Source organism: Camponotus floridanus, unplaced genomic scaffold (assembly GCF_003227725.1).
Source record: "Camponotus floridanus strain SB8 unplaced genomic scaffold, Cflo_v7.5 scaffold16, whole genome shotgun sequence".
Lineage (NCBI taxonomy): Eukaryota > Metazoa > Arthropoda > Insecta > Hymenoptera > Formicidae > Camponotus > Camponotus floridanus.
This window is the reverse complement of record NW_020229281.1, coordinates 3,512,655-3,537,534: the sequence shown is the minus strand read 5'-3', so window position 1 is coordinate 3,537,534 and position 24,880 is coordinate 3,512,655. Positions and strand designations below refer to the sequence as shown.

The 24,880-nt window shown below is 28.9% G+C and overlaps 7 protein-coding genes across 11 annotated transcripts; all 7 read left to right on the top strand.

Annotated features, from left to right (window-relative positions):
• The first annotated feature begins 228 nt into the window (after positions 1-228).
• Positions 229-2,782, top strand: LOC105255929 (odorant receptor 4). Its single transcript, XM_011265478.3, has 6 exons — positions 229-558; positions 982-1,327; positions 1,505-1,735; positions 1,909-2,022; positions 2,198-2,353; positions 2,667-2,782. The coding sequence occupies exons 1-6, from the start codon at positions 302-304 to the stop codon at positions 2,715-2,717; spliced, it is 1,155 nt and encodes a 384-aa protein (XP_011263780.2). The 5' UTR covers positions 229-301; the 3' UTR covers positions 2,718-2,782.
• A 1,022-nt stretch (positions 2,783-3,804) lies between these two features.
• LOC109610350 (odorant receptor 4-like) lies at positions 3,805-6,241 on the top strand. Its single transcript, XM_025407072.1, has 6 exons — positions 3,805-4,019; positions 4,357-4,699; positions 4,964-5,194; positions 5,410-5,523; positions 5,682-5,837; positions 6,171-6,241. Exons 1-6 carry the CDS (start codon positions 3,844-3,846, stop codon positions 6,219-6,221), a joined length of 1,071 nt encoding a protein of 356 aa, XP_025262857.1. The 5' UTR covers positions 3,805-3,843; the 3' UTR covers positions 6,222-6,241.
• A 530-nt stretch (positions 6,242-6,771) lies between these two features.
• LOC112637389 (odorant receptor 4-like) lies at positions 6,772-9,756 on the top strand. 3 transcript variants are annotated; one of them, XR_003122531.1, is made up of 7 exons: positions 6,772-7,247; positions 7,582-7,924; positions 8,182-8,406; positions 8,609-8,722; positions 8,854-9,009; positions 9,347-9,533; positions 9,661-9,756. XR_003122531.1 is itself a non-coding variant. In XM_025407070.1 (6 exons), exons 1-6 carry the CDS (start codon positions 6,991-6,993, stop codon positions 9,395-9,397), a joined length of 1,146 nt encoding a protein of 381 aa, XP_025262855.1. In that variant the 5' UTR covers positions 6,772-6,990; the 3' UTR covers positions 9,398-9,555. The 3 variants fall into 3 exon arrangements, 1 of the variants encoding a protein (XP_025262855.1); XR_003122532.1 differs by lacking the exon at positions 8,609-8,722; XM_025407070.1 differs by lacking the exon at positions 9,661-9,756 and having other exon boundaries at positions 9,347-9,555.
• Positions 9,757-12,235: 2,479 nt separating this feature from the next.
• On the top strand, positions 12,236-15,018 carry LOC105255956 (odorant receptor 4-like). 2 transcript variants are annotated; one of them, XM_011265539.3, is made up of 6 exons: positions 12,236-12,880; positions 13,196-13,541; positions 13,812-14,042; positions 14,235-14,348; positions 14,494-14,649; positions 14,918-15,018. In XM_011265539.3, the coding sequence occupies exons 1-6, from the start codon at positions 12,612-12,614 to the stop codon at positions 14,966-14,968; spliced, it is 1,167 nt and encodes a 388-aa protein (XP_011263841.3). In that variant the 5' UTR covers positions 12,236-12,611; the 3' UTR covers positions 14,969-15,018. The 2 variants fall into 2 exon arrangements, with proteins under 2 accessions (XP_011263841.3, XP_025262842.1); XM_025407057.1 differs by lacking the exon at positions 12,236-12,880 and adding an exon at positions 13,010-13,028.
• A 490-nt stretch (positions 15,019-15,508) lies between these two features.
• Positions 15,509-18,236, top strand: LOC105255957 (odorant receptor 13a-like). The gene is made up of 6 exons (XM_025407067.1): positions 15,509-15,978; positions 16,348-16,690; positions 16,961-17,191; positions 17,384-17,497; positions 17,612-17,767; positions 18,040-18,236. Exons 1-6 carry the CDS (start codon positions 15,722-15,724, stop codon positions 18,088-18,090), a joined length of 1,152 nt encoding a protein of 383 aa, XP_025262852.1. The 5' UTR covers positions 15,509-15,721; the 3' UTR covers positions 18,091-18,236.
• A 1,283-nt stretch (positions 18,237-19,519) lies between these two features.
• On the top strand, positions 19,520-21,166 carry LOC105255958 (odorant receptor 13a-like). The gene is made up of 5 exons (XM_025406978.1): positions 19,520-19,840; positions 20,192-20,338; positions 20,538-20,651; positions 20,784-20,939; positions 21,089-21,166. Exons 1-5 carry the CDS (start codon positions 19,520-19,522, stop codon positions 21,137-21,139), a joined length of 789 nt encoding a protein of 262 aa, XP_025262763.1. The 3' UTR covers positions 21,140-21,166.
• Positions 21,167-21,587: 421 nt separating this feature from the next.
• Positions 21,588-24,270, top strand: LOC105255959 (odorant receptor 4-like). 2 transcript variants are annotated; one of them, XM_025407056.1, is made up of 6 exons: positions 21,588-22,200; positions 22,710-22,914; positions 23,182-23,412; positions 23,606-23,719; positions 23,854-24,009; positions 24,202-24,270. In XM_025407056.1, the coding sequence occupies exons 1-6, from the start codon at positions 21,920-21,922 to the stop codon at positions 24,250-24,252; spliced, it is 1,038 nt and encodes a 345-aa protein (XP_025262841.1). In that variant the 5' UTR covers positions 21,588-21,919; the 3' UTR covers positions 24,253-24,270. The 2 variants fall into 2 exon arrangements, with proteins under 2 accessions (XP_025262841.1, XP_025262840.1); XM_025407055.1 differs by having other exon boundaries at positions 22,569-22,914.
• Positions 24,271-24,880: the final 610 nt, after the last annotated feature.

The window sequence follows — 24,880 nt, the reverse complement described above, 5'->3', positions numbered from 1 at the left end:
ATATTTATTAAAATTTTCAAAACTTACGATAAATGTACTCTATGTGGGAGGATCTGTATGCAATATGATAAAAATATTTAATGAAGAACTTCACTGGTCGACACAATCCATATATTCGTATAATGATCTCTCGGCATCATTCAGTCTTTACGTGGCAATTCTGTGACACATATCTCTCAATTTGTCGTTAAGATATACGTTTGGTAGAAGTATATTTTCTTTATTTTACTATAGCATTTGTTGCATTTATATACTTCTTATGCATTCGCTCGTTTAAAAAGAGGGGAATTAGAAAATAATTATGATTCGCAATAGTTCGATTAATCGCACAATAGAAGTTTTGTTTACTTTGTTCGGAATATGGCCAGGTACTTCGTGCATTCTACTTTGCAGAATATTTTGGATTATTTCGATAATAATTGTTCAATTCTATCATTACCAATATCTTCTAACGCATTTCTATTCCGACGATCTTTTCAATTTAATGGACTGTTTAAGTAGCTTTCTAGCGTATACAAAAGTGATGACCAAGTTTATTGCATTTTGGTTGAATCAGCGGTAAGTACGATCGATGTATAAATATCTTTTACAATATTAATCTTTTATATATTAAGTTATATTTAAATATGATGTTTGTTCGCAATTATCAAAATCTACAATTTATTTGTTGATTCGATTAATTGCATTGTGTCACCTATTAAATTATATGTTAAAATATAGGATTATGTTTAATAATTTTACAATATATACATGTCACATGTTGTTGCTTAATTTTACAAAAGAAAAATTAGAAGAATTAAAAGGAGTTAAAATTATAAAAATATTAAAATTTTAATATTTTTGATGTTGAAATATTTTATAATTTTATAATTTCAATATTTGTAAGAGTTTCTTATTACTCCATAATATTTGGAGCTTTTTAAGGACTTGAAATGATTTTTTTATGATCGATATAATTGATAAATGCAATCATTCACACAGAGAATTCATCAAGATATTGGCAATGATGACGAAAGACTGGCACGATTACGTCAACAGTGAGATTGGCATGCAAGAGACAATATGTAAAGCGAAATTGTGTGAGCGTATCACTAACGCAATGCTCCTTTTGCACACGTTAAGCGTCGTTGCGTACGGCACACGCGTCATCCTGGCCAATGTCGATATCACCGATCGCACGTCCCAGCCACCCTACATCCATAAAATGGAATTCCCCTTCGATGTAAACACGCAAAGAGTATATAAAATGATCGTAATTGCGCAATTCGTGTATGTTATCATGTGCAGTTGGGCTGCCGGTGCTGTAAATGCTTTGCTCTTAACTTTGGTGCGTTACATGAACATTATATTGCAAACGATATATATATAATTCTCATGATAGCAAGTAAATCTTTTGAGGATTCTTTTACGCCTCATACTACATAATTTCTGTTTAATGCTAGAATATAGAGCGTTCGCGAATTGTAATGATTTTAAAATACATACAGAGATTTCTTATTTACAGATCTTACATATAGGTGGTCAAATGAATATATTGCGTAGCTGGTTGATGGATTTCACATCAAATGAGAGCGTAAAAAAACGGACTATATTCACTACAAATCAAATCATCGAAAAGCATCAAAGAATCATTAACTTCTCGGAGAAGGTCGAGAATCTATACACGTATATCGCGCTATTACAGTTCGCATCGAATACGATAATGATTTGCTCCCTGGCATTTCTCATCGTAAGCGTGAGTAAAGAATTGAAATTAAAATATTATTCAGAAAATTGCTGTTATTTTTGTTCTAATTATTAATTTAATTGATTTCGTTACATTTTACAACATAGACGAAATATATCAATTATTTACAATTTTATGCAAGCAAACTAAAAATCCTCTCGCGTATCATTTTGATATTACAGGCGATTGGTACGCCCGACGCGACAGAAAAGATAATAAGATCTCTCTTATTTTACGCTATAACGAATCTCGAAGCCTTTATATTCTGCTTTGCTGGAGAATATCTGAATAACAAGGTTAGCGATTATAAAGGGGATATTTATAACAACAATAAAGTATTAATAATGAATATTATTAGACTAATTATATTAATAAAAAACAGTGTAAAAATATATTATTAAAAATGTGATATAGTATGATAGTATACATAACAAAATAAACTAGTAAAAATATTTTCATTATTTTTGATAGAGTAAAGCGATCGGAATCGCAGCATACAATTCCGCATGGTACAATTTAAAGCCTCAACAGACTCGTATTTTATTATTTATAATATTAAGATCGCAAAAGCAACTAACGCTTACTGTTGGAAAGTTGACGAATCTCTCTTTAGAATATTTTGCAAGTGTAAGAATGCATATGGCATGAGATAATTTTGCACAAGAATTGCATATAATGTGCATGAAATATTTTTCTAGAATGTATTTACAAAACTTTATTTTTTTATAATATATATTTTTTTATTTTATATAGTTAATTATATGTAATATCAATAAGTGCACACTTTAAATACTGCTTTCTTAATAATTATATATTCTTTATAATTATATATATATGTATATATGATTATAAATTTTTATATTCATTTTTTTATAAACATTTATAACTAGAAAAAGTATGTTTATATTCTTTTATAATAAAAAATATAATATTGTTATAGATCATGAATGCTTCGGGATCATATTTATCGGTAATGTTGGCAATGCAATAAAAAGATCATATCCAATTCATCGTACTTGTAATAAAGCACGAAAAAAATGTAAAACGTTAAGTAGAAAAATATGTAACATAACATACACAAGCTATTTTTCTCAATATATCCACTAAAGTAAAAATAATTTAAATAACGGAAAGTAATTTAAGAGCAAGTGGACATTCTAAATTATATGATCCCAAATTTAAATATAATGTACACCTAGTAAAATTAGATAAAAAAAATAAAGTCGAAAAAAGATTAATATTTATCGAATAAATATCTCTCCAATATTGATACTTTATTAAATCATGTCCTACAATATGTTGCGCAATACGTTAGCTTCATTTTATAATAAACAGCTTGTCTTTGCTTTTATCAATCTCCAATATCCAGTTATTGATTTTTTGCTAAATATTGCTATAACATAGAAATGAATATTACAAAAAAATAGTATGTAATTCGAATATTACATGCAGAAACGAATATTACGTGCACACATATGTTTGGTAATTTAATTTTAAATTCTCTCCTCGAAGTCTCTTCATCCATTAGATTTGAAAACTTTTCCGAGATGTGATTCACCAATGGACATACATAGTCTTGCCTATATCTTGCATAAATCATTGCATATTTAAGACAAGAGCAATTTGTGATCACGACACTGACAAATGAAAAGGAAAGGAAAATATATTTCATTTTTTTTCCCTTCAATTATCGAAAAACAACAGATGCGTTTGTAGTACGCACGCGATACGATAAAAATATTTAATGAGCAACTCCTACTAGTCGCTCATGGATGCATTTATTTTGCTGACCACTCATATTCTGCCAGTCTTACGCGAATATTTCGTGATACTACATCGCGCTATCATTTGACAAATACATTTAGACGAAATAATATTTATCTTTTTCTTTTCCGACATAATATTTCTCTTTTTCTTTTCCGTATATTTTTTCTAGTGTATTCATATATATTTAGTGTAGACATATACTTTGTACGTTTGTAGACATATACTTGATATACATGGACGAGAGCAACGAGATACACAAAATTATAATGCGTAAAAGCACTATTAATCGTACGACAAAATTTGTGCTCACTTTGTTTGGTATCTGGCCAAATATAAATATATCATACGTTATGTTCTGCAGAATATTTTGGAGCGTCACAATACTAATCGTTCTATTTTGCCATTATCTATATTTCTTAACATATTATCATTCTGACGACGTGTTCGACTTGTTGGAGTGTTTCAGTAACTTCTTAGGATTTTTTAAATTTATGACCAAGATTACTTTCTTTTGGTTCAATCAGCGGTGAGTAATTTGAAATACAATAAAATAAACAAAAAAGTATACAAAAGTATATTATAATAAGTATAATATTCTATATGTGACAATAATTTCATTATTTTACTTCCTATATATTTTGATTTATATTTTATTAAAACGTAAACTATCTGCTTAAATTATGTATAATGAATTCGTAACGTTCATCAAAATTTGAAAGTTACATGTTCCAATAAGAAATATTTTTTATATGCTCCTTTTTTCGCATTTATTGTTGCGCTCAATTGTGAGAAAAAGTTAATAAATTAAGATTTCTAATTATATGATAGTCATTAAATTTACAACATATATCATATGTGCATAGAATATTCTACGAAATTTTAATGATGATGACGAAAGATTGGAACGATTGCTCTAAGAGTGATATCGAGATACACGAAGCGGTAAATAAAGCGAAGACATCCAATCTTATTGCTAATGCGGTCATAATTCTTCATATAGTTACTGTGCTCTTATACGGCGATATTATACTGGCCAAAATCGATGTCACCAATCGTACGATCAAATTACCCCATATTTATAAAATAGAAGTTCCTTTCAATATAAACACGCAACGCACGTATAAAATTGTGTTAATCGTGGAATTAATACATGTCGTCATGTGTAGTTGTGGCACGGGTATTCTAAACGCTTTACTCCTAATATTGGTAGGTGACACAAAAAAAAATTTGCAACTAATAAACGCACACATACACATGTTCATAATAATTCTAATTTAATTAACATTATAATAATTCTAATAAAAGTAAATGGAAATTAATAGATAATTTCTAACTAATACACAGACATTACAAATACCAATTCTGCGCGTTTAAAGAAACATTGCCACTAATAAATGTTACATTATTTTTTCAATTCGTTACTTCCATACAAGTCTTCATTTTATAAATAAAAATTTCTTTTCTTTTTAGGTCCTACACGTAGGTGGTCAGATAAATATTCTCCATTGCTGGTTAACAAAGTTGATATCCAAAGAGAATAAACGTAAATCTATCGCCATTATGATGAAGAAAATTATTCGGAAACATCAGAAAATCATTTACTTCGCAAAAAATATTGACAGTCTGTATACATTCATTGCGTTTATGCAATTTGTATCAAATACGATAATGATATGCATAATAGGATTTGTTATTATAACAGTGAGTAAAATAGAATAGAGGTATATATTAAAGATTATATATAAGTAGAAATAACATTATTTATTTCTACAAAATTAATTGTTATATCATTAATCACGTTGTGCACTTTTTGGTAGATGCTTATCTTATTGATTCTCCTATGTATGTCTCATTGCGTTCGATAGAAACTACTTATACGTTCAGTCTTTTATCGTAACACAATTTCAATATTATAGGCACTCGGTCATCCTAACGCGACAAAAAAGATACTGAAAGCCATTTCATACTACAGCGTGACAAATATCGAAGCGTTCATATTCTGCTATGCTGGAGAATATTTGATTAACAAGGTGAGCAATAATTAAAATTATCTTAGTGGATGATTTTATGATTATCATAAACATGATTGCATAAACATTACGATCAAATTCAAGAAAATTTTAATATATATAATATATAATATATATATAATATACATATATATAAGATTTCGATATATTTTTATCAGAGCAAGGCAATAGGATTAGCTGCATATAATATCGCCTGGTATGAATTGGAACCTGAATACAATCGTCTTCTATTATTCGTAATAATAAGAGCACAGAAGCAATTGACACTTACAGTTGGAAAAATGACAGATCTCTCATTGCAGTGCTTCGCAAGCGTAAGATTCCAACATATTATAATCAAAATCCTTGCATGCAATCCCAGCATTATATACATATATCTGTATATATAATTTATATGACATTACATTTATCACAATATATATTTCCTAAACTTATATTTACTTTAATCTACATTTTATGTATATATAGTATATGTGTTTAAAATATGTCCTCACGAAAACAATTTTTAAATAATGTTTTATATATACATATATGTATATATATTTATATAATACACACATATATATATATATATATATATATATATATATTAATGATATATAAAATTCACAAGTGTACTAAATTCCTTAATGCATATGTTGTTATAGATCATGAATTCTGCAGGATCATATTTGTCAGTGTTATTAGCGATGCAATAAATACAATATTCATCTCGCCAATTTTGATAGATTATATATATATATATATATATATATATATATATATATATATAAATCTAATATGTAAATCATTAGAAATAATTAGAAATGCAAGTGCATATACATAGTAATACAGCATATCCCAAATGTATACTCCAAAAAAAGTGCAAGCCAAAAAAATTTTAATTAGTAATAAGATAATTTACCTATAATAAACATCTTTGGAAAAAATTACTATAATATGATCCATAATTTTCGATTTTCACGAATTCTCGGACGGCACTTCCTTCCTTCTCAACGCGACTCTTGAAAAGACTTCGTTTTTCTTCAGATCATTGCGCATGATTTTCATTGAACTATAAGCTGTCGATCTCTATATTGCGAGGTTGTACATTTTTAATAGAAATTGTGTACGGTACGGGGGAAAAACGGCCCCTCGATTTCTTTTCCATCCGCAAAATAGGCAATCGCGCTTACAATACGCGCTGCAAATTCACTGTACAATAAAAATATTTAATGAGCAGCTGCTACGATCGTCCGTCCAGGGATGCATTCGTTTGCTGACCTCAGTCTTCACGCAAATATTACGTGATATTACGCCGAACTGTCATTCGGCAAATATTTAGACGAAATAATATTTCTCTTTTTCTTTCCACGTGTTTGTCTAGTGTAGTTATATATACCTTGGTGTATACTCTATACACAAACGCTACATATATACTTAATGTATACGTGCGAGAGCGACGAAAAAATATAATAATAATAAATTATGACGCGTAAAAGCACAATTAATCGTATGACAAAATTTATGCTCATTTTGTTCGGTATCTGGCCAGATGTATCGTACGTTATATTCTCCAGAATATTTTGGACCGTCACAATAGCAATCGTTCTATTTTGCCATTATCCATATTTGTTGGCACATCTCCATTCTGACGATGTGTTCGATTTGATGGACTGTTTCAGTAACTTCTTAGGATTTCTTAAATTAATGATCAAGATCATTTTCTTTTGGTTGAATCAGCGGTGAGTTTCGATATAGAGTTAATAAAAGAGACGATATGAAAAAGTATAATAAGTATATTATTTTGTATCTGACAATAATTTCGTTATTTTATTTTAAAAATTGGTTTGTATTTCATTGAAATGTAAATTATCTCATTGAATTATGCATAAATAAATTAATGTTCATTAAATTAAAAAAAAGGAGTTATATATTCCACTTATTGCAACATTTTTCATATGCTCTCTTTCTTTCTTACATTTATTGATGCGCTCAATTTTGAGACAAAGTAAATAACAAAGATTTTTAAGTGTACGATGATCATTAAATTTGCAATGTATGTGCAATCATACATAGAATATTCCACGAAATTTTGACGATGATGGCGGAAGATTGGAACGATTGCACTAAAAATGATATCGAGATGCATGAGGCAATAAATAAAGCAAAGACATCGAATCGTATTACCAACGTGATCATGATTATTCATACAGTTGCTGTACTGTTATATGGTGACCTTATTCTGGCCAAAGTCGATGTTACCGATCGTACGATCAATCTACCCCACATTTATAAAATAGAAGTTCCTTTCAGCATAAACACGCAACGCACGTATAAAGTCGTATTAATCGTAGAATTAATACATCTCCTTGTGTGTAGTTGGGGCATGGGTACATTAAATGCTTTATTGCTAACCTTGGTGAGTTACACAAAAAAATATGCAATTAATAAACGCATACACATATTCACATTATAATGATTACAATAAAAATAAAAGGAAATGTAGAGAATAAAAAAAATCAGTAGAGATATCTTATAATTAACATACAGACATTGAAAGTATCGCTTTTGTGCGTATAAAAAAAATTATTACTAATAGTTGTTATATTATTTTTTTCAACTCGTTATTTGAATACGAGTTTTCTTTTTATGTGCGATAATCCTTTTTCTTTGTAGATCTTACACGTAGGTGGCCAAATAAATATTCTGCGTTATTGGTTAACGGAATTGATATCTAAAGAGAATAAATCTATCGCCATCATGATGAAGAGAATTATTCGGAAACATCAGAAAATCATTTACTTCACGAAAAACATTGAAAGTCTATATACATTCATTGCGTTCATACAATTTGTATCAAACACGATGATGATTTGCTTAATAGGATTTTTAATTATAACAGTGAGTAAAATGAAACGAATATTATAAGATTAAATATTATAAGTAGAAATAATTATTTATTCTACAAAATTAATTGTCACATGAATCGCGTTGAGCATTGTGTTTGCAACGTTGTTTACCTTATCTTTCATATATTTTATTGCATCGACAGAAACATCTACTTGTACAGTCTTTTGTCGTATGACATATTTCGATATTATAGGCACTCGGTGACCCTAACGCGACAAAAAAGATAGTGAAAGCCATTTCATACTACAGCGTGACAAATATGGAAGCATTCATATTTTGCTATGCTGGAGAATATTTAATTAATAAGGTTGACAATAATTATAATGATCTTAATGAATAATTTTGATTGTCATATGAATATTACGATAAAATTCGAGAAATCTGTAATATATATACGTAAGATATATATGTAAGATCTCTATAATATATTTTTATTAGAGCAAAGCGATAGGATTAGCTGCATATAATATTTCATGGTACGAATTGGAGCCTGAATACAATCGTATTCTTTTATTCATAATATTAAGAGCACAAAAACAATTGACACTTACAGTTGGGAAAATGACAGATCTCTCGTTACAATGCTTCGCAAGCGTAAGATTCACATATTACCAACAAAATCAAAATCGTTGCATGTAATCGTTGCATTATATACATATCATTTATGATAACATTTATTACAATATATATATATATATATATATATATATATATTTAAATTTACATTTACTTATTTATTTTATTTTTTCATTATATAATATGTGTATGTATATATATTTAAGATGCTTCCTCATAGCAATGTCTTAGTTCTTTAAATATATTGTCTTATATATATATATATATATATATATATATATGTGTGTGTGTATATTAATGGTGGTATATAAAATTCATAAATATATTAAATTCTTTGATATACATTTTGTTATAGATTATGAATTCTGCAGGATCATATTTGTCGGTGCTATTGGCGATGCAATAAATACCACATCCATCTTGCCAATTTTGAAGAATTTATATGCTTTATATAAATTCAATATATAAATTATTAGAAATAATTAGAAATAGTGCATATACATAGTACCACAGCATACCTCGAATATATACTTCAAGAAAGTGTAAATAAAAAAAATTTTAATTAATAATAAGATAACATTCGTAATATTACATCTATAATACACACCTCCGAAAAAGATTATCACGATATAATATGCTTTAATCCTGGGCTCTCTCCCTTTCTTCTAGACATGGACTCTTGAAAAGATTACTTTGTTTTTCTTCAAATCATTGCGCATGATTTTCGATGAACTATAAGTTGCTATTCCATTGTGTGTCATTAAATTTAAAAATTACATATTTCACTTGATAATATTTTTCATATGCTCTCCTTTTTTTTCGCATTTATTGCTGCGCTATTTTTGAAACAAAATTAACAAACTAAGACTTTTAAATAGTATATTCAAATTATTTTATACAATATACATTAAAGTTGCAACATATGTGCATAAAATATTCCACGAAATTTTAACGATGATGGCGGAAGATTGAAACGATTGCGCCAAGAATGATATTGAGAGGTAATAAATAAAGCGAAAATTTCGAATCGCATTGCTAATGCAATCATTACTATTCACACAATTGCTGTACTGCTATATGGCGATCTCATTCTGGCCAAAGTCAATGTTACTGATCGTACGATCAAACTGTCCCATATTTACAAAATAGAATTTCCTTTCAGCATAAATACCCAAGGCACGTATAAAGTTGTGTTAACAGTGGAATTAATCCACCTTCTCATGTGTAGTTGGGGAATGGGCATACTAAATGCTTTACTCTGTTAACCTTGATGAGATGTACACAAAAATATTTGCAATTAATAAATGCTTAAATGTAAACATACTCAGATTATAATAATTCTAATAAAAATAAATGGAAATCAGTAGAGATAACTTATAACTAATTCACAAACAGATTATAAATGTCGATTCTGCATGTATAAAAAGTTATTACTAATAGATGTTATTTTTTTCAACTTGTTATTTGAATACGAATCTTCATTTTGTGAGCAATAATTCTTTTTTTTTAGATCCTACACATAGGTGCTCAGATAAATATTCTTCACTGCTGGTTGGCGAAACTGATACCCAAGGAGAACAAATGCAAATCTATTGTTATTATGATAAAGAAAATTATTAGAAAACACCAGAAAATTATTTACTTCACAAAAAACATTGAAAGTCTATATACATTCATTGCGTTTATACAATTTGTAACGAACACGGTGATGATTTGTCTAATAGGATTTATAATTATAACAGTGAATAAAATAAAACAGATGTTATATGATAAAAATTATAAATTAAAATAAAATTATTCATTTCCGCAAAATTAATTGTCATATGATTAATTGCGTTTGGCATCATATTTGCATCGCATGTTTGCTGTATTGATTTTTCTATGTATATGTGTCAGTGCGACGATAGGCACTACTGTACATTGAATCGTTTGTTGTATGATGTGTTTCGATATTACAGGCATTCAGCAGTCCCAACGCGACAGAAAAGATAGTGAAAGCAATTTCCTACTACAGTGTGACAAATATCAAAGCATTCATATTCTGCTATGCTGGGGAATATCTGAATAATAAGATTAGTGATAATTATGACGATCTTGATGAAGGATTCCTGTGATTGTCACACGAAGAATATGATAAAATTTAAAAAATTGAAATATATATATGAAAGATCTTTACATTATTTTCATCAGAGCAAGGCAATAGGATTAGCAGTGTACAATATCGTTTGGTACGAATTAGAACCTGAATACAACCGTATTCTGTTATTCATAATATTGAGAGCGCAGAAACAATTAATACTTACAGTTGGAAAAATGACGGATCTTTCGTTACGATGCTTTGCAAGTGTAAGATTTTTTATATATTTTACGAAATCAAAATGTGTAATCTCTGCATTTATGTAATATCTATATACAGGATGTTTCTAAAACTATGTCGGAGATTTTAAGGGCGTATTCTAGGAGTTAAAATAAGAAAAAGTTCATATAAATATGGGTCCAAAAATGCTTTTCTTCCGAGTTATAGCCCTCTAAAATTGAGGGAAAAAATTGTCAAAATCACATTAAAATGAAGCTCATTATTAATTATTACGTTGTGCAAAACTTTAACGTTCTATGAAAAAGTCTCCGAGAGTTACAATACATTTTTCGATTTTTTCTCTCAACTTTAGGTGCTATAACTCGGAGGAACATTTTTGGACTCATGTTTATATGAGCTCTTTTTCTTATTTTAATCCCTAAAATACGCCCTTAAATTCTCCGACATAGTTTTAGAAACACCTTGTATATATTATTTAGATGATAACATTTATATTATCATATCTATATATATTTTGTCTAAATTTATATTTATTTATTTGTTCGTTCATTACATAATTTGTATGTATGTGTATTTAAAATATATTTTCACAACCGTATTTTAATTGTTTAAATGTATTGTTTTATACATATGTATATGTATATATATGTATGTATATATATACGAATATATATATATATATATATATAATGTAAGAAAAAATTTTAATTAGCAATAAGACAATTTATGTAATAATATATTGTATTTATATAGTATACATTTTTGAAAAAGATTACCACGATATAATGTATTCTCGATTTTCACGAATTCTTGGGCGACTCTCCCTTAGATACTCCCTTAGATACTATTCTTGAAAAAACTTTTTCGTTTTTATTCAGAACATTACGCATGATTTCCGATAGACTATAAGTTATCGTTGATTTCCATCCTCCAAGATCGTAAATTTTTAATGGAAATTGTATACAGTACGGAAGAACGATTCCTCGATTTCCTTTTTATCCGCAAAATCGGCAATCGCGTTTTCAACGCACGCTGAAACTTTATCGTACGATAAAAATATTTAATGAGTAGCTTCTATTGATCATACGTCCAGAGATGAATTCATTTGCTGACCCTTCACAATCTCCCAGTCTTCACGTGAATATTTCGTGATACTACGTCGGACTGCAATTCGACATTTACGTGAAATTTCTTATATTTCTTTTTTTTTTCTATTAGTGTATTCATATAGCTTGGTGTACTTATTTGTTACATTATTACATATACTTGATACTCGGACGAAAGTAACGAAAGACATAAAATTATGACGTATAAAATTACGTATAAAAGCACTATTAATCGTACGACAAAATTTGCGCTTATCTTATTTGGTATCTGGCCAAATATATCATGCCTTATGTTCTGCAGAATATTTTGGACTGTTACAATATTAATGGTTCTATTTTGCCATTATCTGTATTTCTTGACGCATTATCATTCTGATGATGTGTTCGACTTAATGGACTGTTTCACTAGCTTCTTAGGATTTTTGAAATTAATGATCAAATTTGCTTTTTTTTGGTTAAATCAGCGGTGAGTAATTCGATAGTTAATAAAGTAAATGATATGCAAAAGTATATTATAATAAGTACATTATTATAATAAAATAAGTCCGTTATTTTATTTGATATATATTGGTTGGCATTTTAAAATGTAAACTATCTGCTTGAATTAAACATGTGTGAGTACATTATACAAGAATATTCATTAAATTTAAAAAGTACATTGCTTTTTCTCTGTTATTTATTGTTACGCTTAATTTCGAGAAAAAGTTAGTAAGCATAGATTTTTAAATATATGATAAATAGTTAAATTAAATTTGCAACGCGTATGTGCTATCGTCTATAGATTATTCAACGAAATCTTAACAATGATAGCGGAAGATTGGAATGATTGCACTAAGAGTGATATTGAGATGCACGAGGCAATAAACAAAGCGAAGGTGTCGAGTCATCTCGCCAACGCGATCATAACTCTTCATACAGTTGTTGTGCTCTTTTATGGCATCGGCGTTATTCTGGGCAGTGTCGACGTCACCAATCGTACGATCGAATTACCCCACATTTACAAAGCGATAGTTCCCTTCAGCATAAATACGCAGCGCACGTATAAAATCGTGTTAATCGTAGAATTAATACATCTCATTACGTGTAGTTGGGGCTTAGGTATACTAAACGCTTTATTGTTAATTTTGGTGAGTTATTAAAATATTTGTAATTAATAAACACCCGCGCGCGCGCGCGCGCGCGCACACACACACACTCATATTATGACATTACATTAACGATATTATAATAAATTTAATAAAAATAAACAGAAAATCATAGATAATTTAACTACACAGACATTACAAATATCGCTTCTACACGTTTTCAAAAAAATATTACCATTAACAATTGATTATTATTTTTTTTATTTGTTACTTAAATACGAGCCTTCATTTTATGTGTCTTTTTCTTTTTAGATCCTACACGTAGGTGGCCAGATAAATATTCTGTGTTATTGGTTAACGGAATCGATATCTAAAGAGAATAAGCATAAATCTATCGCTATTATAATGAAGAAAATTATTCAGAAGCATCAGAAAATCATTTACTTTGCAAAAAATGTTGAGAGTCTGTACACATTCATTGCGCTCATGCAATTTATATCTAACATAATGATGATCTGCATAATAGGATTTTTAATCATAACAGTAAGTAAAGTAAAACAAATATAGGTAGAATTAATTATTTATTTCCTGTAAAATTAATTGCCATATTATTAATCGCGCTTATATTTGTCGCCGTATGTTTGTCTTAATGATTCTCTTACGTCTCATTGCATAGATAGATATTACTACTTATACATTGAATCATTTGTCATATGACATGTTTCGATATTGCAGGCACTCGGCAACCCTAACGCGACAGAAAAGATAATGAGAGCTATTTCATACTACAGTGTAACAAATGTCGAAGCGTTCATATTCTGCTATGCTGGGGAATATTTGATCAATAAGGTTAGTGAAGTATGACGATCTTGATGAATGATTCTGTGATTGTCATACGAAGAATATAAATAAAATTCAAAAAATTGAAATATATATGATAAAATTAAAAAAATTGAAATATATATATGAAACATCTTAACATTATTTTTATTAGAGCAAGGCAATAGGATTAGCTGCATATAATCTTGCCTGGTACGAATTGGAGCCTGAATACAATCGTATTATATTATTCATAATATTGAGAGCGCAGAAACAATTAACACTTACGGTTGGGAAAATGACGGTTCTCTCGTTACAATGCTTCGCAAGCGTAAGATTTCCATATATTATATGAGATTTGAAAAAATTGTCCCCGTATCTTTATAAAAAATGTTTGTTATAATATTTATACATCTCTCCTAAATTTATATTTGCCTGTATATTTATTATAATTTGTCTAAAAGACATTCTCAAATGTTTCAATTCAAATGTTATTGTTTCTTACATGTATTATATATTATATTACATATATTATATATTAATAATAGTATATAAAACTCAAAAGTATATTAAATCATTTAATGCACACATTGTTATAGATCATGAATTCTGCAGGCTCATATTTATCAGTGTTATTGGCAATGCAATAATGCCACGTTCATCGCGCCAATTTTCACTACTGAAGTTTTTATGTACATATATTCAATATGTACATAAAAACCATTAGAAGAATTAGAAATGCAAGCGCATATAGTAACACAGCATATAATAACTCCAAATATATACTCCAAGAAAATGTTAGCAAAAAAATTTCAATTAATAATAAAATAATTTATGAAATAATATATCTCTATAGTATATATCTTCGAAAAAGTTACCACACAAAATGTATTCTCGATTTTCACGAATCCTTGAGTAATTCTTCTTTTTCTCGATGCGACTCTTGAAAAAATTTCTTTATTTTACTTTAGATTATTGCGCATGATTTTCGATAGGCTATAAGCTATCGCCGATTTCCATCCTGCGAAGTTGTAAATTTTTAATGGAAATTGCAGACAGCACAGCGGAAGAACGATCCCCCATTTCCTTTCCATCCGCAAAATCAGCAATTATGCTCACAAAGCACAATGAAACATCATCGTACGATAAAAATATTTAATGAGCAACTTCTATTGGTCGCACATCCAAAGATGCATTTATTTGACTCTTCACAATCTCCCAGGCCTCAAGCGTGTATTTCGTGATACTACATCGAACTGCAATTCGATAAACACATTTAGGCGAAATTGTATTTCTTTTCTTTCCACGTATTTTTTTCCAATGTATTCATATATACTTTAGTGTACTCGTCTGTACACATATACTTCGTGTACACGAATGAGAGCGACGAAAGATACGAAGTTATGACGCATAAAAGCAATATTAATCGTGCGGCAAAATTTGTGCTCACCTTCCTCGGTATCTGGCCAGATATATCCTGCGTTATGTTCTATAGAATATTTTGGATTGTTACAATTTTTATGTTCTTATTTTGCCATTATCTATATTTCTTGGCACATTTTCATTCTAACGACGTGTTCGATTTGATGGATTGTTTCAGTAGTTTCTTAGGATTTTTGAAAATAATAATCTATTTCATCTTCTTTTGGTTGAATCAGCGGTAAGTTCGATACATAATAAAATAAATAATATGCGAAAGTATATTAGAATAAATATATTATTCTGTATTTAACAATAATTTCGTTATTTTATTTCATATATACTAGTTTATATTTTGACAAAATGTAAACAAGTATATATGAAATAAAATAACGAAACTATTGTTAAATAAAATTGTACATATATGAGTTCGTAATGTTCATTAAATTTAAAAATTACACTTTCCTGTTGTAATATTTTTCATATGCTCTCTTTCTTTTCTGCATTTATTGTTGCGCTCAAATTTGAAACAAAATTAGTAAAAATTAGTAAACGTAGATTTTAGAACGTATGAACATTAAATTTGTAACATATGTGCCATCATGTATAGAATATTCAAGGAAATTTTAACAATGATGGCAGAAGATTGGAACGATTGCGCTAAAAATGATAGTGAAATGCATGAGGCATTAAATAAAGCGAGGATATCGAACCGTATCACCAATGTGATCATGATTCTTCATATACTTAGCCCAATCCTATACGGCGTGAGCATGCTGGCCAGCGTTGACATCACCGATCGTACGGTTGAACTACCCCACATTTACAAAATAGAAATTCCATTCAACATAAACACGCAGTACACATATAAAATAATGTTAATTGTGGAATTAATGCATCTTGTCATGTGTAGTTTGTCCTTGGGTATAATAAATGTTTTACTGCTGATCTTGGTGAGTTACACATACAAATTTGTGCAATTAATAAATGTACACATATAATATTTTTATGTCGTAATAATTTTAATAAAATTCTAATAAATAAAAAATCATAATGTATAAATAGATAATTCTAATAACTAGATAACTGGATAACTAATACACGGACACAAGTGTCCATTCTGCTAGTTTAAATAAAATTTATTATTAATTGTTACATTATTTTTTTCGATTCCCTTCTTAAATGCGAGGCTTTATTTTATGAATTATAATATTCCTTTTTAGATCCTACACATAGGTGGCCAATTAAATATCTTGCATTGTTGGTTAGCAAACTTGATATTTAAAGAGAATAATTGTAAATCTATCGCCATTATAATGAAAAAAATTATTCAGAAACATCAAAAAATCATTTACTTCGCAAAAAATGTTGAGAATCTGTACACATTTATTGCGTGCATGCAATTCGTATCAAACACAGTGACGATTTGCATAGTAGGATTTTTAATCATAACAGTAAGTAAAATAAAACAAATATAGGTAGACTTAATTATTTATTCCCTGTAAAATTAATTGTCATATTATTAATCGCGCTTATGTTTGTTGCCGTATGTTTGTCTTATTGATTCTCTTACGTCTCATTGCACAGATAGATACTATTACTTGTACATTGAATCATTTGTCATATGACATGTTTCGATATTGCAGGCACTCGGCAGCTCTAACGCGACAGAAAAGATAATGAGAGCTATTTCATACTACAGTGTAACAAATGTCGAAGCGTTCATATTCTGCTATGCTGGAGAATATTTGATCAATAAGGTTAGTGAATTATGATGATCTTGATGAATGATTCTGTGATTGTCACAGAAGAATATGATAAAATTCAAAAAATTGAAATATATATATGAAAGATCTTAACATTATTTTTATTAGAGCAAGGCAATAGGATTAGCTGCATATAATCTTGCTTGGTACGAATTGGAGCCTGAATACAATCGTATTTTATTATTCATAATATTGAGAGCGCAGAAACAATTAACACTTACGGTTGGGAAAATGACGGATCTCTCGTTACAATGTTTCGCAAAAGTAAGATTTCCATATATTATGAGATTTGAAAAAATTATCCCCGTGTCTTTATAAAAAATGTTTGTTATAATATTTACATCTCTCCTAAATTTATATATGCCTGTATATTTATTATTTTGTCTCTTTTATTAATTTGTCTAAAAGGCTTTCTCAAATGTTTCAATGTTATTGTCTTTTACATATATTATATATTATATTACATATATTATATATTAATAATAGTATATAAAACTCAAAAGTATATGAAATTATTTAATGCACGCATTGTTTAGATCATGAATTCTGCAGGCTCATATTTATCGGTGTTATTGGCAATGCAATAAATGCCACGTTCATCGCGCCAATTTTCAACATTGAATTTTTTATGTACATATATTCAACATGTAAACCATTAGAAGAATTAATAATGCAAGCGCATATAGTAACACAGCATATAATAACTCCAAATATATACTCCAAGAAAATGTTAGCACAAAATTTTCAATTAATAATAAGATAATTTATGAAATAATATATAATTAATAATAAATAATTTATGAAATATCTCTATAGTATATATCTTCGAAAAAGATTACCACACAAAATTTATTCTCGATTTTCACGAATCCTCGGGTGTTTCTCCTTTTTTTCTCGACTCTTGAAAAAAATTTCTTCATTTTACTTTAAATTATTGCGCATGATTTTCGATAGACTATAAGCTGTTGTCAATTTCCATCCTGCGAGATTGTAAATTTTTAATGGAAATTGCAGACAGCACAGCGGAAGAACGACCCCCCTATTTCCTTTCCATCCGCAAAATCGGCAATCATGCTTACAAAGCACGATGAAACTTCATCGTACGATAAAAATATTTAATGAGCAACTTCTATTGGTCGTACATCCAAAGATGCATTTATTTGACCCTTCACAATCTCCCAGGTCTCACGTGTATATTTCGTGATACTACATCGAACTGCAATTCGATAAACACATTTAGGTGAAATTGTATTTCTTTTCTTTCCACGTATTTTTTTTCCAATGTATTCATATATACTTTAGTGTACTCATCTGTACACATATACTTCGTGTACACGAATGAGGGTGACGAAAGATACGAAGTATGACGCATAAAAGCAATATTAATCGTGCGGCAAAATTTGTGCTCACCTTCCTCGGTATCTGGCCAGATATATCTTGCGTTATGTTCTATAGAATATTTTGGATTGTCACAATTTTTATGTTTTTATTTTGCCATTATCTATATTTCTTGGCACATTTTCATTCTAACGACGTGTTCGATTTGATGGATTGTTTCAGTAGTTTCTTAGGATTTTTGAAAATAATAATCTATTTCATCTTCTTTTGGTTGAATCAGCGGTAAGTTCGATACATAATAAAATAAATAATATGCGAAAGTATATTAGAATAAATATATTATTCTGTATTTAACAATAATTTCGTTATTTTATTTCATGTATACTAGTTTACATTTTGACAAAATGTAAACAAGTATATATGAAATAAAATAACGAAATTATTGTTAAATAAAATTACATTTATGAGTTCGTAATGTTCATTAAATTTAAATGTTACACACACATTCCTGTTGTAATATTTTTCATATGCTCTCTTTCTTTTTTGCATTTATTGTTGCGCTCAAATTTGAAACAAAATTAGTAAAAATTAGTAAATTTAGATTTTAGAATGTATGAACATTAAATTTGTAACGTATGTGCCATCATGTATAGAATATTCAACGAAATTTTAACAATGATGGCAGAAGATTGGAACGATTGCGCTAAAAATGATAGTGAAATGCATGAGGCATTAAATAAAGCGAGGATATCGAATCGTATCACCAATGTGATCATGATTCTTCATACACTTAGTCCAGTCCTATACGGCGTGAACATTATTCTGGCCAGCGTTGACATCACCGATTATACGGTTGAACTACCCCACATTTACAAAATGGAAATTCCTTTCAACATAAACACGCAGTACACATATAAAATAGTGTTAATTGTGGAATTAATGCATCTTGTCATGTGTAGTTTGTCCTTGGGTATAATAAATGTTTTACTACTGATCTTGGTGAGTTACACACACAAATTTGTGCAATTAATAAACACACACCTATAATATTTTTATGTCGTAATAATTTTAATAAAATTCTAATAAATAAAAAATCATATAAATAGATAATTCAAAAACTAGATAACTGGATAACTAATACACGGACACAAGTGTCCATTCTGCTCGTTTAAATAAAATTTATTATTAGTAATTGTTACATTATTTTTTTCGATTCCCTTCTTAAATGCGAGGCTTTATTTTATGAATTATAATATTCCTTTTTAGATCCTACACATAGGTGGCCAATTAAATATCCTGCATTGTTGGTTAGCAAACTTGATATTTAAAGAGAATAAATGTAAATCTATCGCTATTATAATGAAAAAAATTATTCAGAAACATCAAAAAATCATTTACTTTGCAAAAAATGTTGAGAATCTGTATACATTTATTGCGTGCATGCAATTCGTATCAAACACGGTGATGATTTGCATAGTAGGATTTTTAATCGTAACAGTGAGTAAAATAAAATAGATATATATTAAATATTATAAGTAGAATAATAATTATTTATTATATAAAATTAATTGTCCCATGATTAATTGGGATATTATTTGCACCATATGTTTATCTAATTGAGTTTCTTATGTCTTGTTGCACCAATATAAACAACTTGTATGTTTAATTTGTCGTATGACGTATTTCGATATTGCAGGCACTCGGCAAACCCAATGCGACAGAAAAGATAGTACGAACGATTCCGTATTATAGCATAACGAATCTTGAAGCGTTCATATTCTGTTATGCTGGGGAATATCTGATCAATAAGGTTAGCAATAATTATGACGATCTTGATCAATGATTCTACGATTGTCACGATTACGATAAAATTGAAGAAATAATTGTGTGTGTGTGTAATAAATGTATAAAATTTCTATATAATATTTAAAAATATTATCAGAGCAAAGCAATAGGATTAGTTGCGTACAATGTCGCCTGGTACGAATTGGAGCCTAAATACAATCGTAGTTTGTTATTCATAATGTTGAGAGCGCAAAAACATTTGACGCTTACAGTTGGAAAAATGATGAATCTCTCGTTACAATGCTTCGCAAGCGTAAGATTTCGATATATTATACAAGTTAAAAGTTTGAAATCTCTGCATTTATATAATATTTATCTCTATATCTCATTATATATATATACAAAAAAACACATACACACAAAACTCAAAAGTATAATTCTTGGATACCTATGTTATTATAGATAATAAACTCTGCAGGCTCGTATTTATCCATATTATTGGCAATGCAATAAATGCCACCTTCATCTCAGCAGTTTTTAACACTGACATTTATATATATAAAAATATCAGTATATATTATACATATAGTATATATTATACATATATATATATATATATCCAATATGTAAACCATTAGAAATGCAAAGGAATAGAGATGCAAATGCATATTCTAAATACATGCTCCATTAAAGTGTAAGCAAAAGAATTTAATTAATAATAAGATAATTTATGTAATAATATATTGTATCTATATCTATACTTACATCTTCGGAAAAGATTATCACGATATAATGCATTCTCGATTTCCATAAATTCTTGGTCAATTCTTCCTTCTTTGTCGATGCGATTCTTCAAAAGACTTCTTCGTTTTTCTTCAGATCATTGCGCATAACTTTTGGACTATAAGCCGACCTCCGTCCTGCGAGATCGTGCATTTTTAATGCAAATTGTATGTATATACAGTATGATGGAAGAACGGCCCCTCAATTTCCCTTCCATCCACAAAATCGGCAATCGCGCTTACAATACGCACTGCAACTTCACCATACAATATAAATATTTAATGAGCACTATTGATAAGCTCCTATTGGTCGTTCGTCCAGCGATGCATTCATTTGCTGACCCTTCACAATCTCCCAGTCTTCACGCGAATATTTCGTGATACTACGTTGGACTACAATTCGATAAATACATTTAAACGAAATTATATTTCTTTTTTTCCCTCGTATTTTATCTAGTGCATTGATACCTTAGTATACTCGTTTGCACATATATATATATATATATATTTTATGTACACGGAGAGCAAGGAAGTTATGAAGCATAAAAGCACTATTAATCGTGCGGCAAAATTTATGCTCACCTTGCTCGGTATTTGGCCAGATATATCCTACGTTATGTTCTATAGAATGTTTTGGACTGTTACAATGTTAACATTTCTATTTTATCATTATCTATATTTCTTGGCACATTATCATTCTAACGATGTGTTCGACTTGATGGACTGTTTCAGTAGTTTTTTAGGATATTCGAAAATAATAATGTATTTCGTCTTCTTTTGGTTCAATCAACGGTGAGTACGATATAGTTAATAAAATAAATATATAATATGGGAAAGTGTATTAGAATAAGTATGTTATTCTGCGTCTAACAATAATTTCGTTTTTTTTTTCATATATATTATTATATATTATATATTTTTTTCATATATATTATTATAGTTTACACATTTTGTTAAGTTATCTACTTAAATTGTATACATATATGTGAATTCGTAACGTTCATTAAATTTAAAAGTTACGTATTCTACCTTGTATCATTTTTCATGTGCTCTTTTTTTTCTTGCATTTACTGTTGCACACAAATTTGAAACAAAGTTAGTAAACTTAGATTTTTTTATGCTAATCATTAAAATTGTAACGTATGTGCAATCATGCATAGAATTTTCGACGAAATTTTAACGATGATGGCAGAGGATTGGAATGATTGCACTGAAAGTGATATTGAGATGCACGAAACAGTAAATAAAGCGAAGATGTCAAATCATATCACCAATGTGATTATGACTCTTCATGTAATTAGTCCAGTCCTATATGGGATGAACATTATTCTGGCCAACGTCGATATCACCGATCATACGGTTGAACTACCCCACATTTTCAAAATGGAAATTCCTTTCAACATAAACACGCAATGCACATATAAAGTAGTGTTAATTGTGGAATTAATACATCTCGTCATGTGCAGTTTGTCCTTGGGCGTAATAAATGTTTTGCTGTTAATTTTGGTGAGTTATACACAAAAATGTGTGCAATTAATAAACGCATACACACACACATATAGCATTTCTACGTTACAATAATTTAAAAAATTTAATAAATAAAAAATCATTTAAATAGATAATTCTAATAAGCAGATAATTAATACATAAACCTGAGTGTCTGTTCGTTTAAAGCTCGTTTAAACAAAATTTATCATTAATAATTGTTACATTATTTTTTCGACTCGATTCTTGAATGCGAAACTTTATTTTATAAACTGTCTTTCTTTTTAGACCCTACACATAGGTGGACAATTAAATATCCTCCATAGATGGTTAGCGAAGATGATATTCAAAGAGAATAAACATAAATCTATCGCCATTATAATGAAAAAAATTATTCGGAAACATCAGAAAATTATTTATTTTGCAAAAAATGTTGAGAATTTGTACACATTTATTGCGTTCATGCAATTTATATCAAACACCATAATGATTTGCATAATAGGATTTTTAATCGTAACAGTGAGTAAAATAAAACAGATATGTATTAAATATTATAAGTAGAAATATTTATTTATTCTATAAAATTAATTGCCATATGTTTAATTTTATTGTTTGCATCGTATGTTTATCTTGAGTTTCTTATCTTTGTTGCGTCAATGAAAATAATTTGTATGTTGAATCATTTGTCGTACGACGTGTTTCGATATTGCAGGCGCTCGGCAATTCTAACGCTACGGAAAAGATAGTAAGAATGATTCCGTATTATAGCATAACGAATCTTGAAGCGTTCATATTCTGTTATGCTGGGGAATACCTGATTAACAAGGTTAGTTTGACGATAATTATGACAATAATTACAACTTAATGAATAATTTTATAATTATCATGATTGTGACAATATTCAAGAACATTTTAATAAATATATATGAAAAATCTCTACATTATATTCATTTTTATCAGAGCAAAACAATAGGATTAGTTGCGTATAATATCGCCTGGTACGAATTGGAACCAAAATATAGTCGTAGTCTGTTATTCATAATGTTAAGAGCGCAGAAACATTTGACGCTTACAGTTGGGAAAATGAAGAATCTGTCGTTACAATGCTTCGCAAGCGTAAGATTTCTACATATTATAAGTACAAATTAAAAGATTGAAATTCTTGCACTTATATAATATTTATTTATCTCTTATTTTATATATATTATAATATATATATATATATATATATATATATATATATATTAGAGATAGTGTATATATTATCAAACTCGGAAATATAATTCTTGGATACCTATGTTATTATAGATAATAAACTCTGCAGGCTCATATCTATCCGTATTATTGGCAATGCAATAAATGCCACATTTATCTCAGCAGTTTTTAACACTGACCTTTATATATATATAAAAATATCAGTATATAGTATACATATATATATCCAATATGTGTAAATCATTAAAAATACAAATGATTAGAGATGCAAATGCATATATTTCAAATATATGCTCCAAAAAAGTGTAAACAAAAAAGTTTAATTAATAATAATTTATGTAATAATATATTGTATCTATACATCTTCGGAAAAGATTACCACAATATAATGCATTTCCCGATTTCCTCGAATTCTTAGACGATTCTCCCTTCCTTCTCGATTCGATTCTTGAAAAGACTTCGTTTTTCTTCAGATCATTGCACATGACTTTTGGACTATAAGCCGACCTCCGTCCTGTGAGATCGTGTATTTTTAATGCAAATTGCATACGATATGACGGAAGAATGGCCCCTCGATTTCCCTTCCATCCACAAAATCGGTAATCGCGCTTACAATACGCACTGCAACTTCACCATACGATATAATTATTTAATGAGCACTATTGATAAACTCCTATTGGTCGTTCGTCCTACGATGTATTCATTTACTGACCCTTCAATCTCTCAGACTTCATGCGGATATTTCGTGATACTACGTCGGACTATAATTCGA

Bases quoted from the DNA above. Each gene is read 5' to 3' on its own strand.
- LOC105255959 (XM_025407055.1), top strand. From the start codon at position 21,920: ATGTACACGGAGAGCAAGGAAGTTATGAAGCATAAAAGCACTATTAAT. The intron at 22,915-23,181 runs GTGAGTTATACA...CTTTCTTTTTAG, and splicing joins ATGTTTTGCTGTTAATTTTG to ACCCTACACATAGGTGGACA. The intron at 24,010-24,201 runs GTAAGATTTCTA...ATGTTATTATAG, and splicing joins CGTTACAATGCTTCGCAAGC to ATAATAAACTCTGCAGGCTC.
- LOC105255958 (XM_025406978.1), top strand. From the start codon at position 19,520: ATGGCAGAAGATTGGAACGATTGCGCTAAAAATGATAGTGAAATGCAT. The intron at 19,841-20,191 runs GTGAGTTACACA...TGTAAATCTATC, and splicing joins ATGTTTTACTACTGATCTTG to GCTATTATAATGAAAAAAAT. The intron at 20,652-20,783 runs GTTAGCAATAAT...AAATATTATCAG, and splicing joins GGGAATATCTGATCAATAAG to AGCAAAGCAATAGGATTAGT.
- LOC105255957 (XM_025407067.1), top strand. From the start codon at position 15,722: ATGACGCATAAAAGCAATATTAATCGTGCGGCAAAATTTGTGCTCACC. The intron at 15,979-16,347 runs GTAAGTTCGATA...CATCATGTATAG, and splicing joins TTCTTTTGGTTGAATCAGCG to AATATTCAAGGAAATTTTAA. The intron at 17,768-18,039 runs GTAAGATTTCCA...CGCATTGTTTAG, and splicing joins CGTTACAATGTTTCGCAAAA to ATCATGAATTCTGCAGGCTC.
- LOC105255956 (XM_011265539.3), top strand. From the start codon at position 12,612: ATGACGTATAAAATTACGTATAAAAGCACTATTAATCGTACGACAAAA. The intron at 14,349-14,493 runs GTTAGTGAAGTA...TATTTTTATTAG, and splicing joins GGGAATATTTGATCAATAAG to AGCAAGGCAATAGGATTAGC. The intron at 14,650-14,917 runs GTAAGATTTCCA...ACATTGTTATAG, and splicing joins CGTTACAATGCTTCGCAAGC to ATCATGAATTCTGCAGGCTC.
- LOC109610350 (XM_025407072.1), top strand. From the start codon at position 3,844: ATGTTCTGCAGAATATTTTGGAGCGTCACAATACTAATCGTTCTATTT. The intron at 4,020-4,356 runs GTGAGTAATTTG...ATATGTGCATAG, and splicing joins TTCTTTTGGTTCAATCAGCG to AATATTCTACGAAATTTTAA. The intron at 4,700-4,963 runs GTAGGTGACACA...TTTTCTTTTTAG, and splicing joins ACGCTTTACTCCTAATATTG to GTCCTACACGTAGGTGGTCA.
- LOC105255929 (XM_011265478.3), top strand. From the start codon at position 302: ATGATTCGCAATAGTTCGATTAATCGCACAATAGAAGTTTTGTTTACT. The intron at 559-981 runs GTAAGTACGATC...TCATTCACACAG, and splicing joins GCATTTTGGTTGAATCAGCG to AGAATTCATCAAGATATTGG. The intron at 2,354-2,666 runs GTAAGAATGCAT...ATATTGTTATAG, and splicing joins CTTTAGAATATTTTGCAAGT to ATCATGAATGCTTCGGGATC.
- LOC112637389 (XM_025407070.1), top strand. From the start codon at position 6,991: ATGACGCGTAAAAGCACAATTAATCGTATGACAAAATTTATGCTCATT. The intron at 8,723-8,853 runs GTTGACAATAAT...TATTTTTATTAG, and splicing joins GAGAATATTTAATTAATAAG to AGCAAAGCGATAGGATTAGC. The intron at 9,010-9,346 runs GTAAGATTCACA...ATTTTGTTATAG, and splicing joins CGTTACAATGCTTCGCAAGC to ATTATGAATTCTGCAGGATC.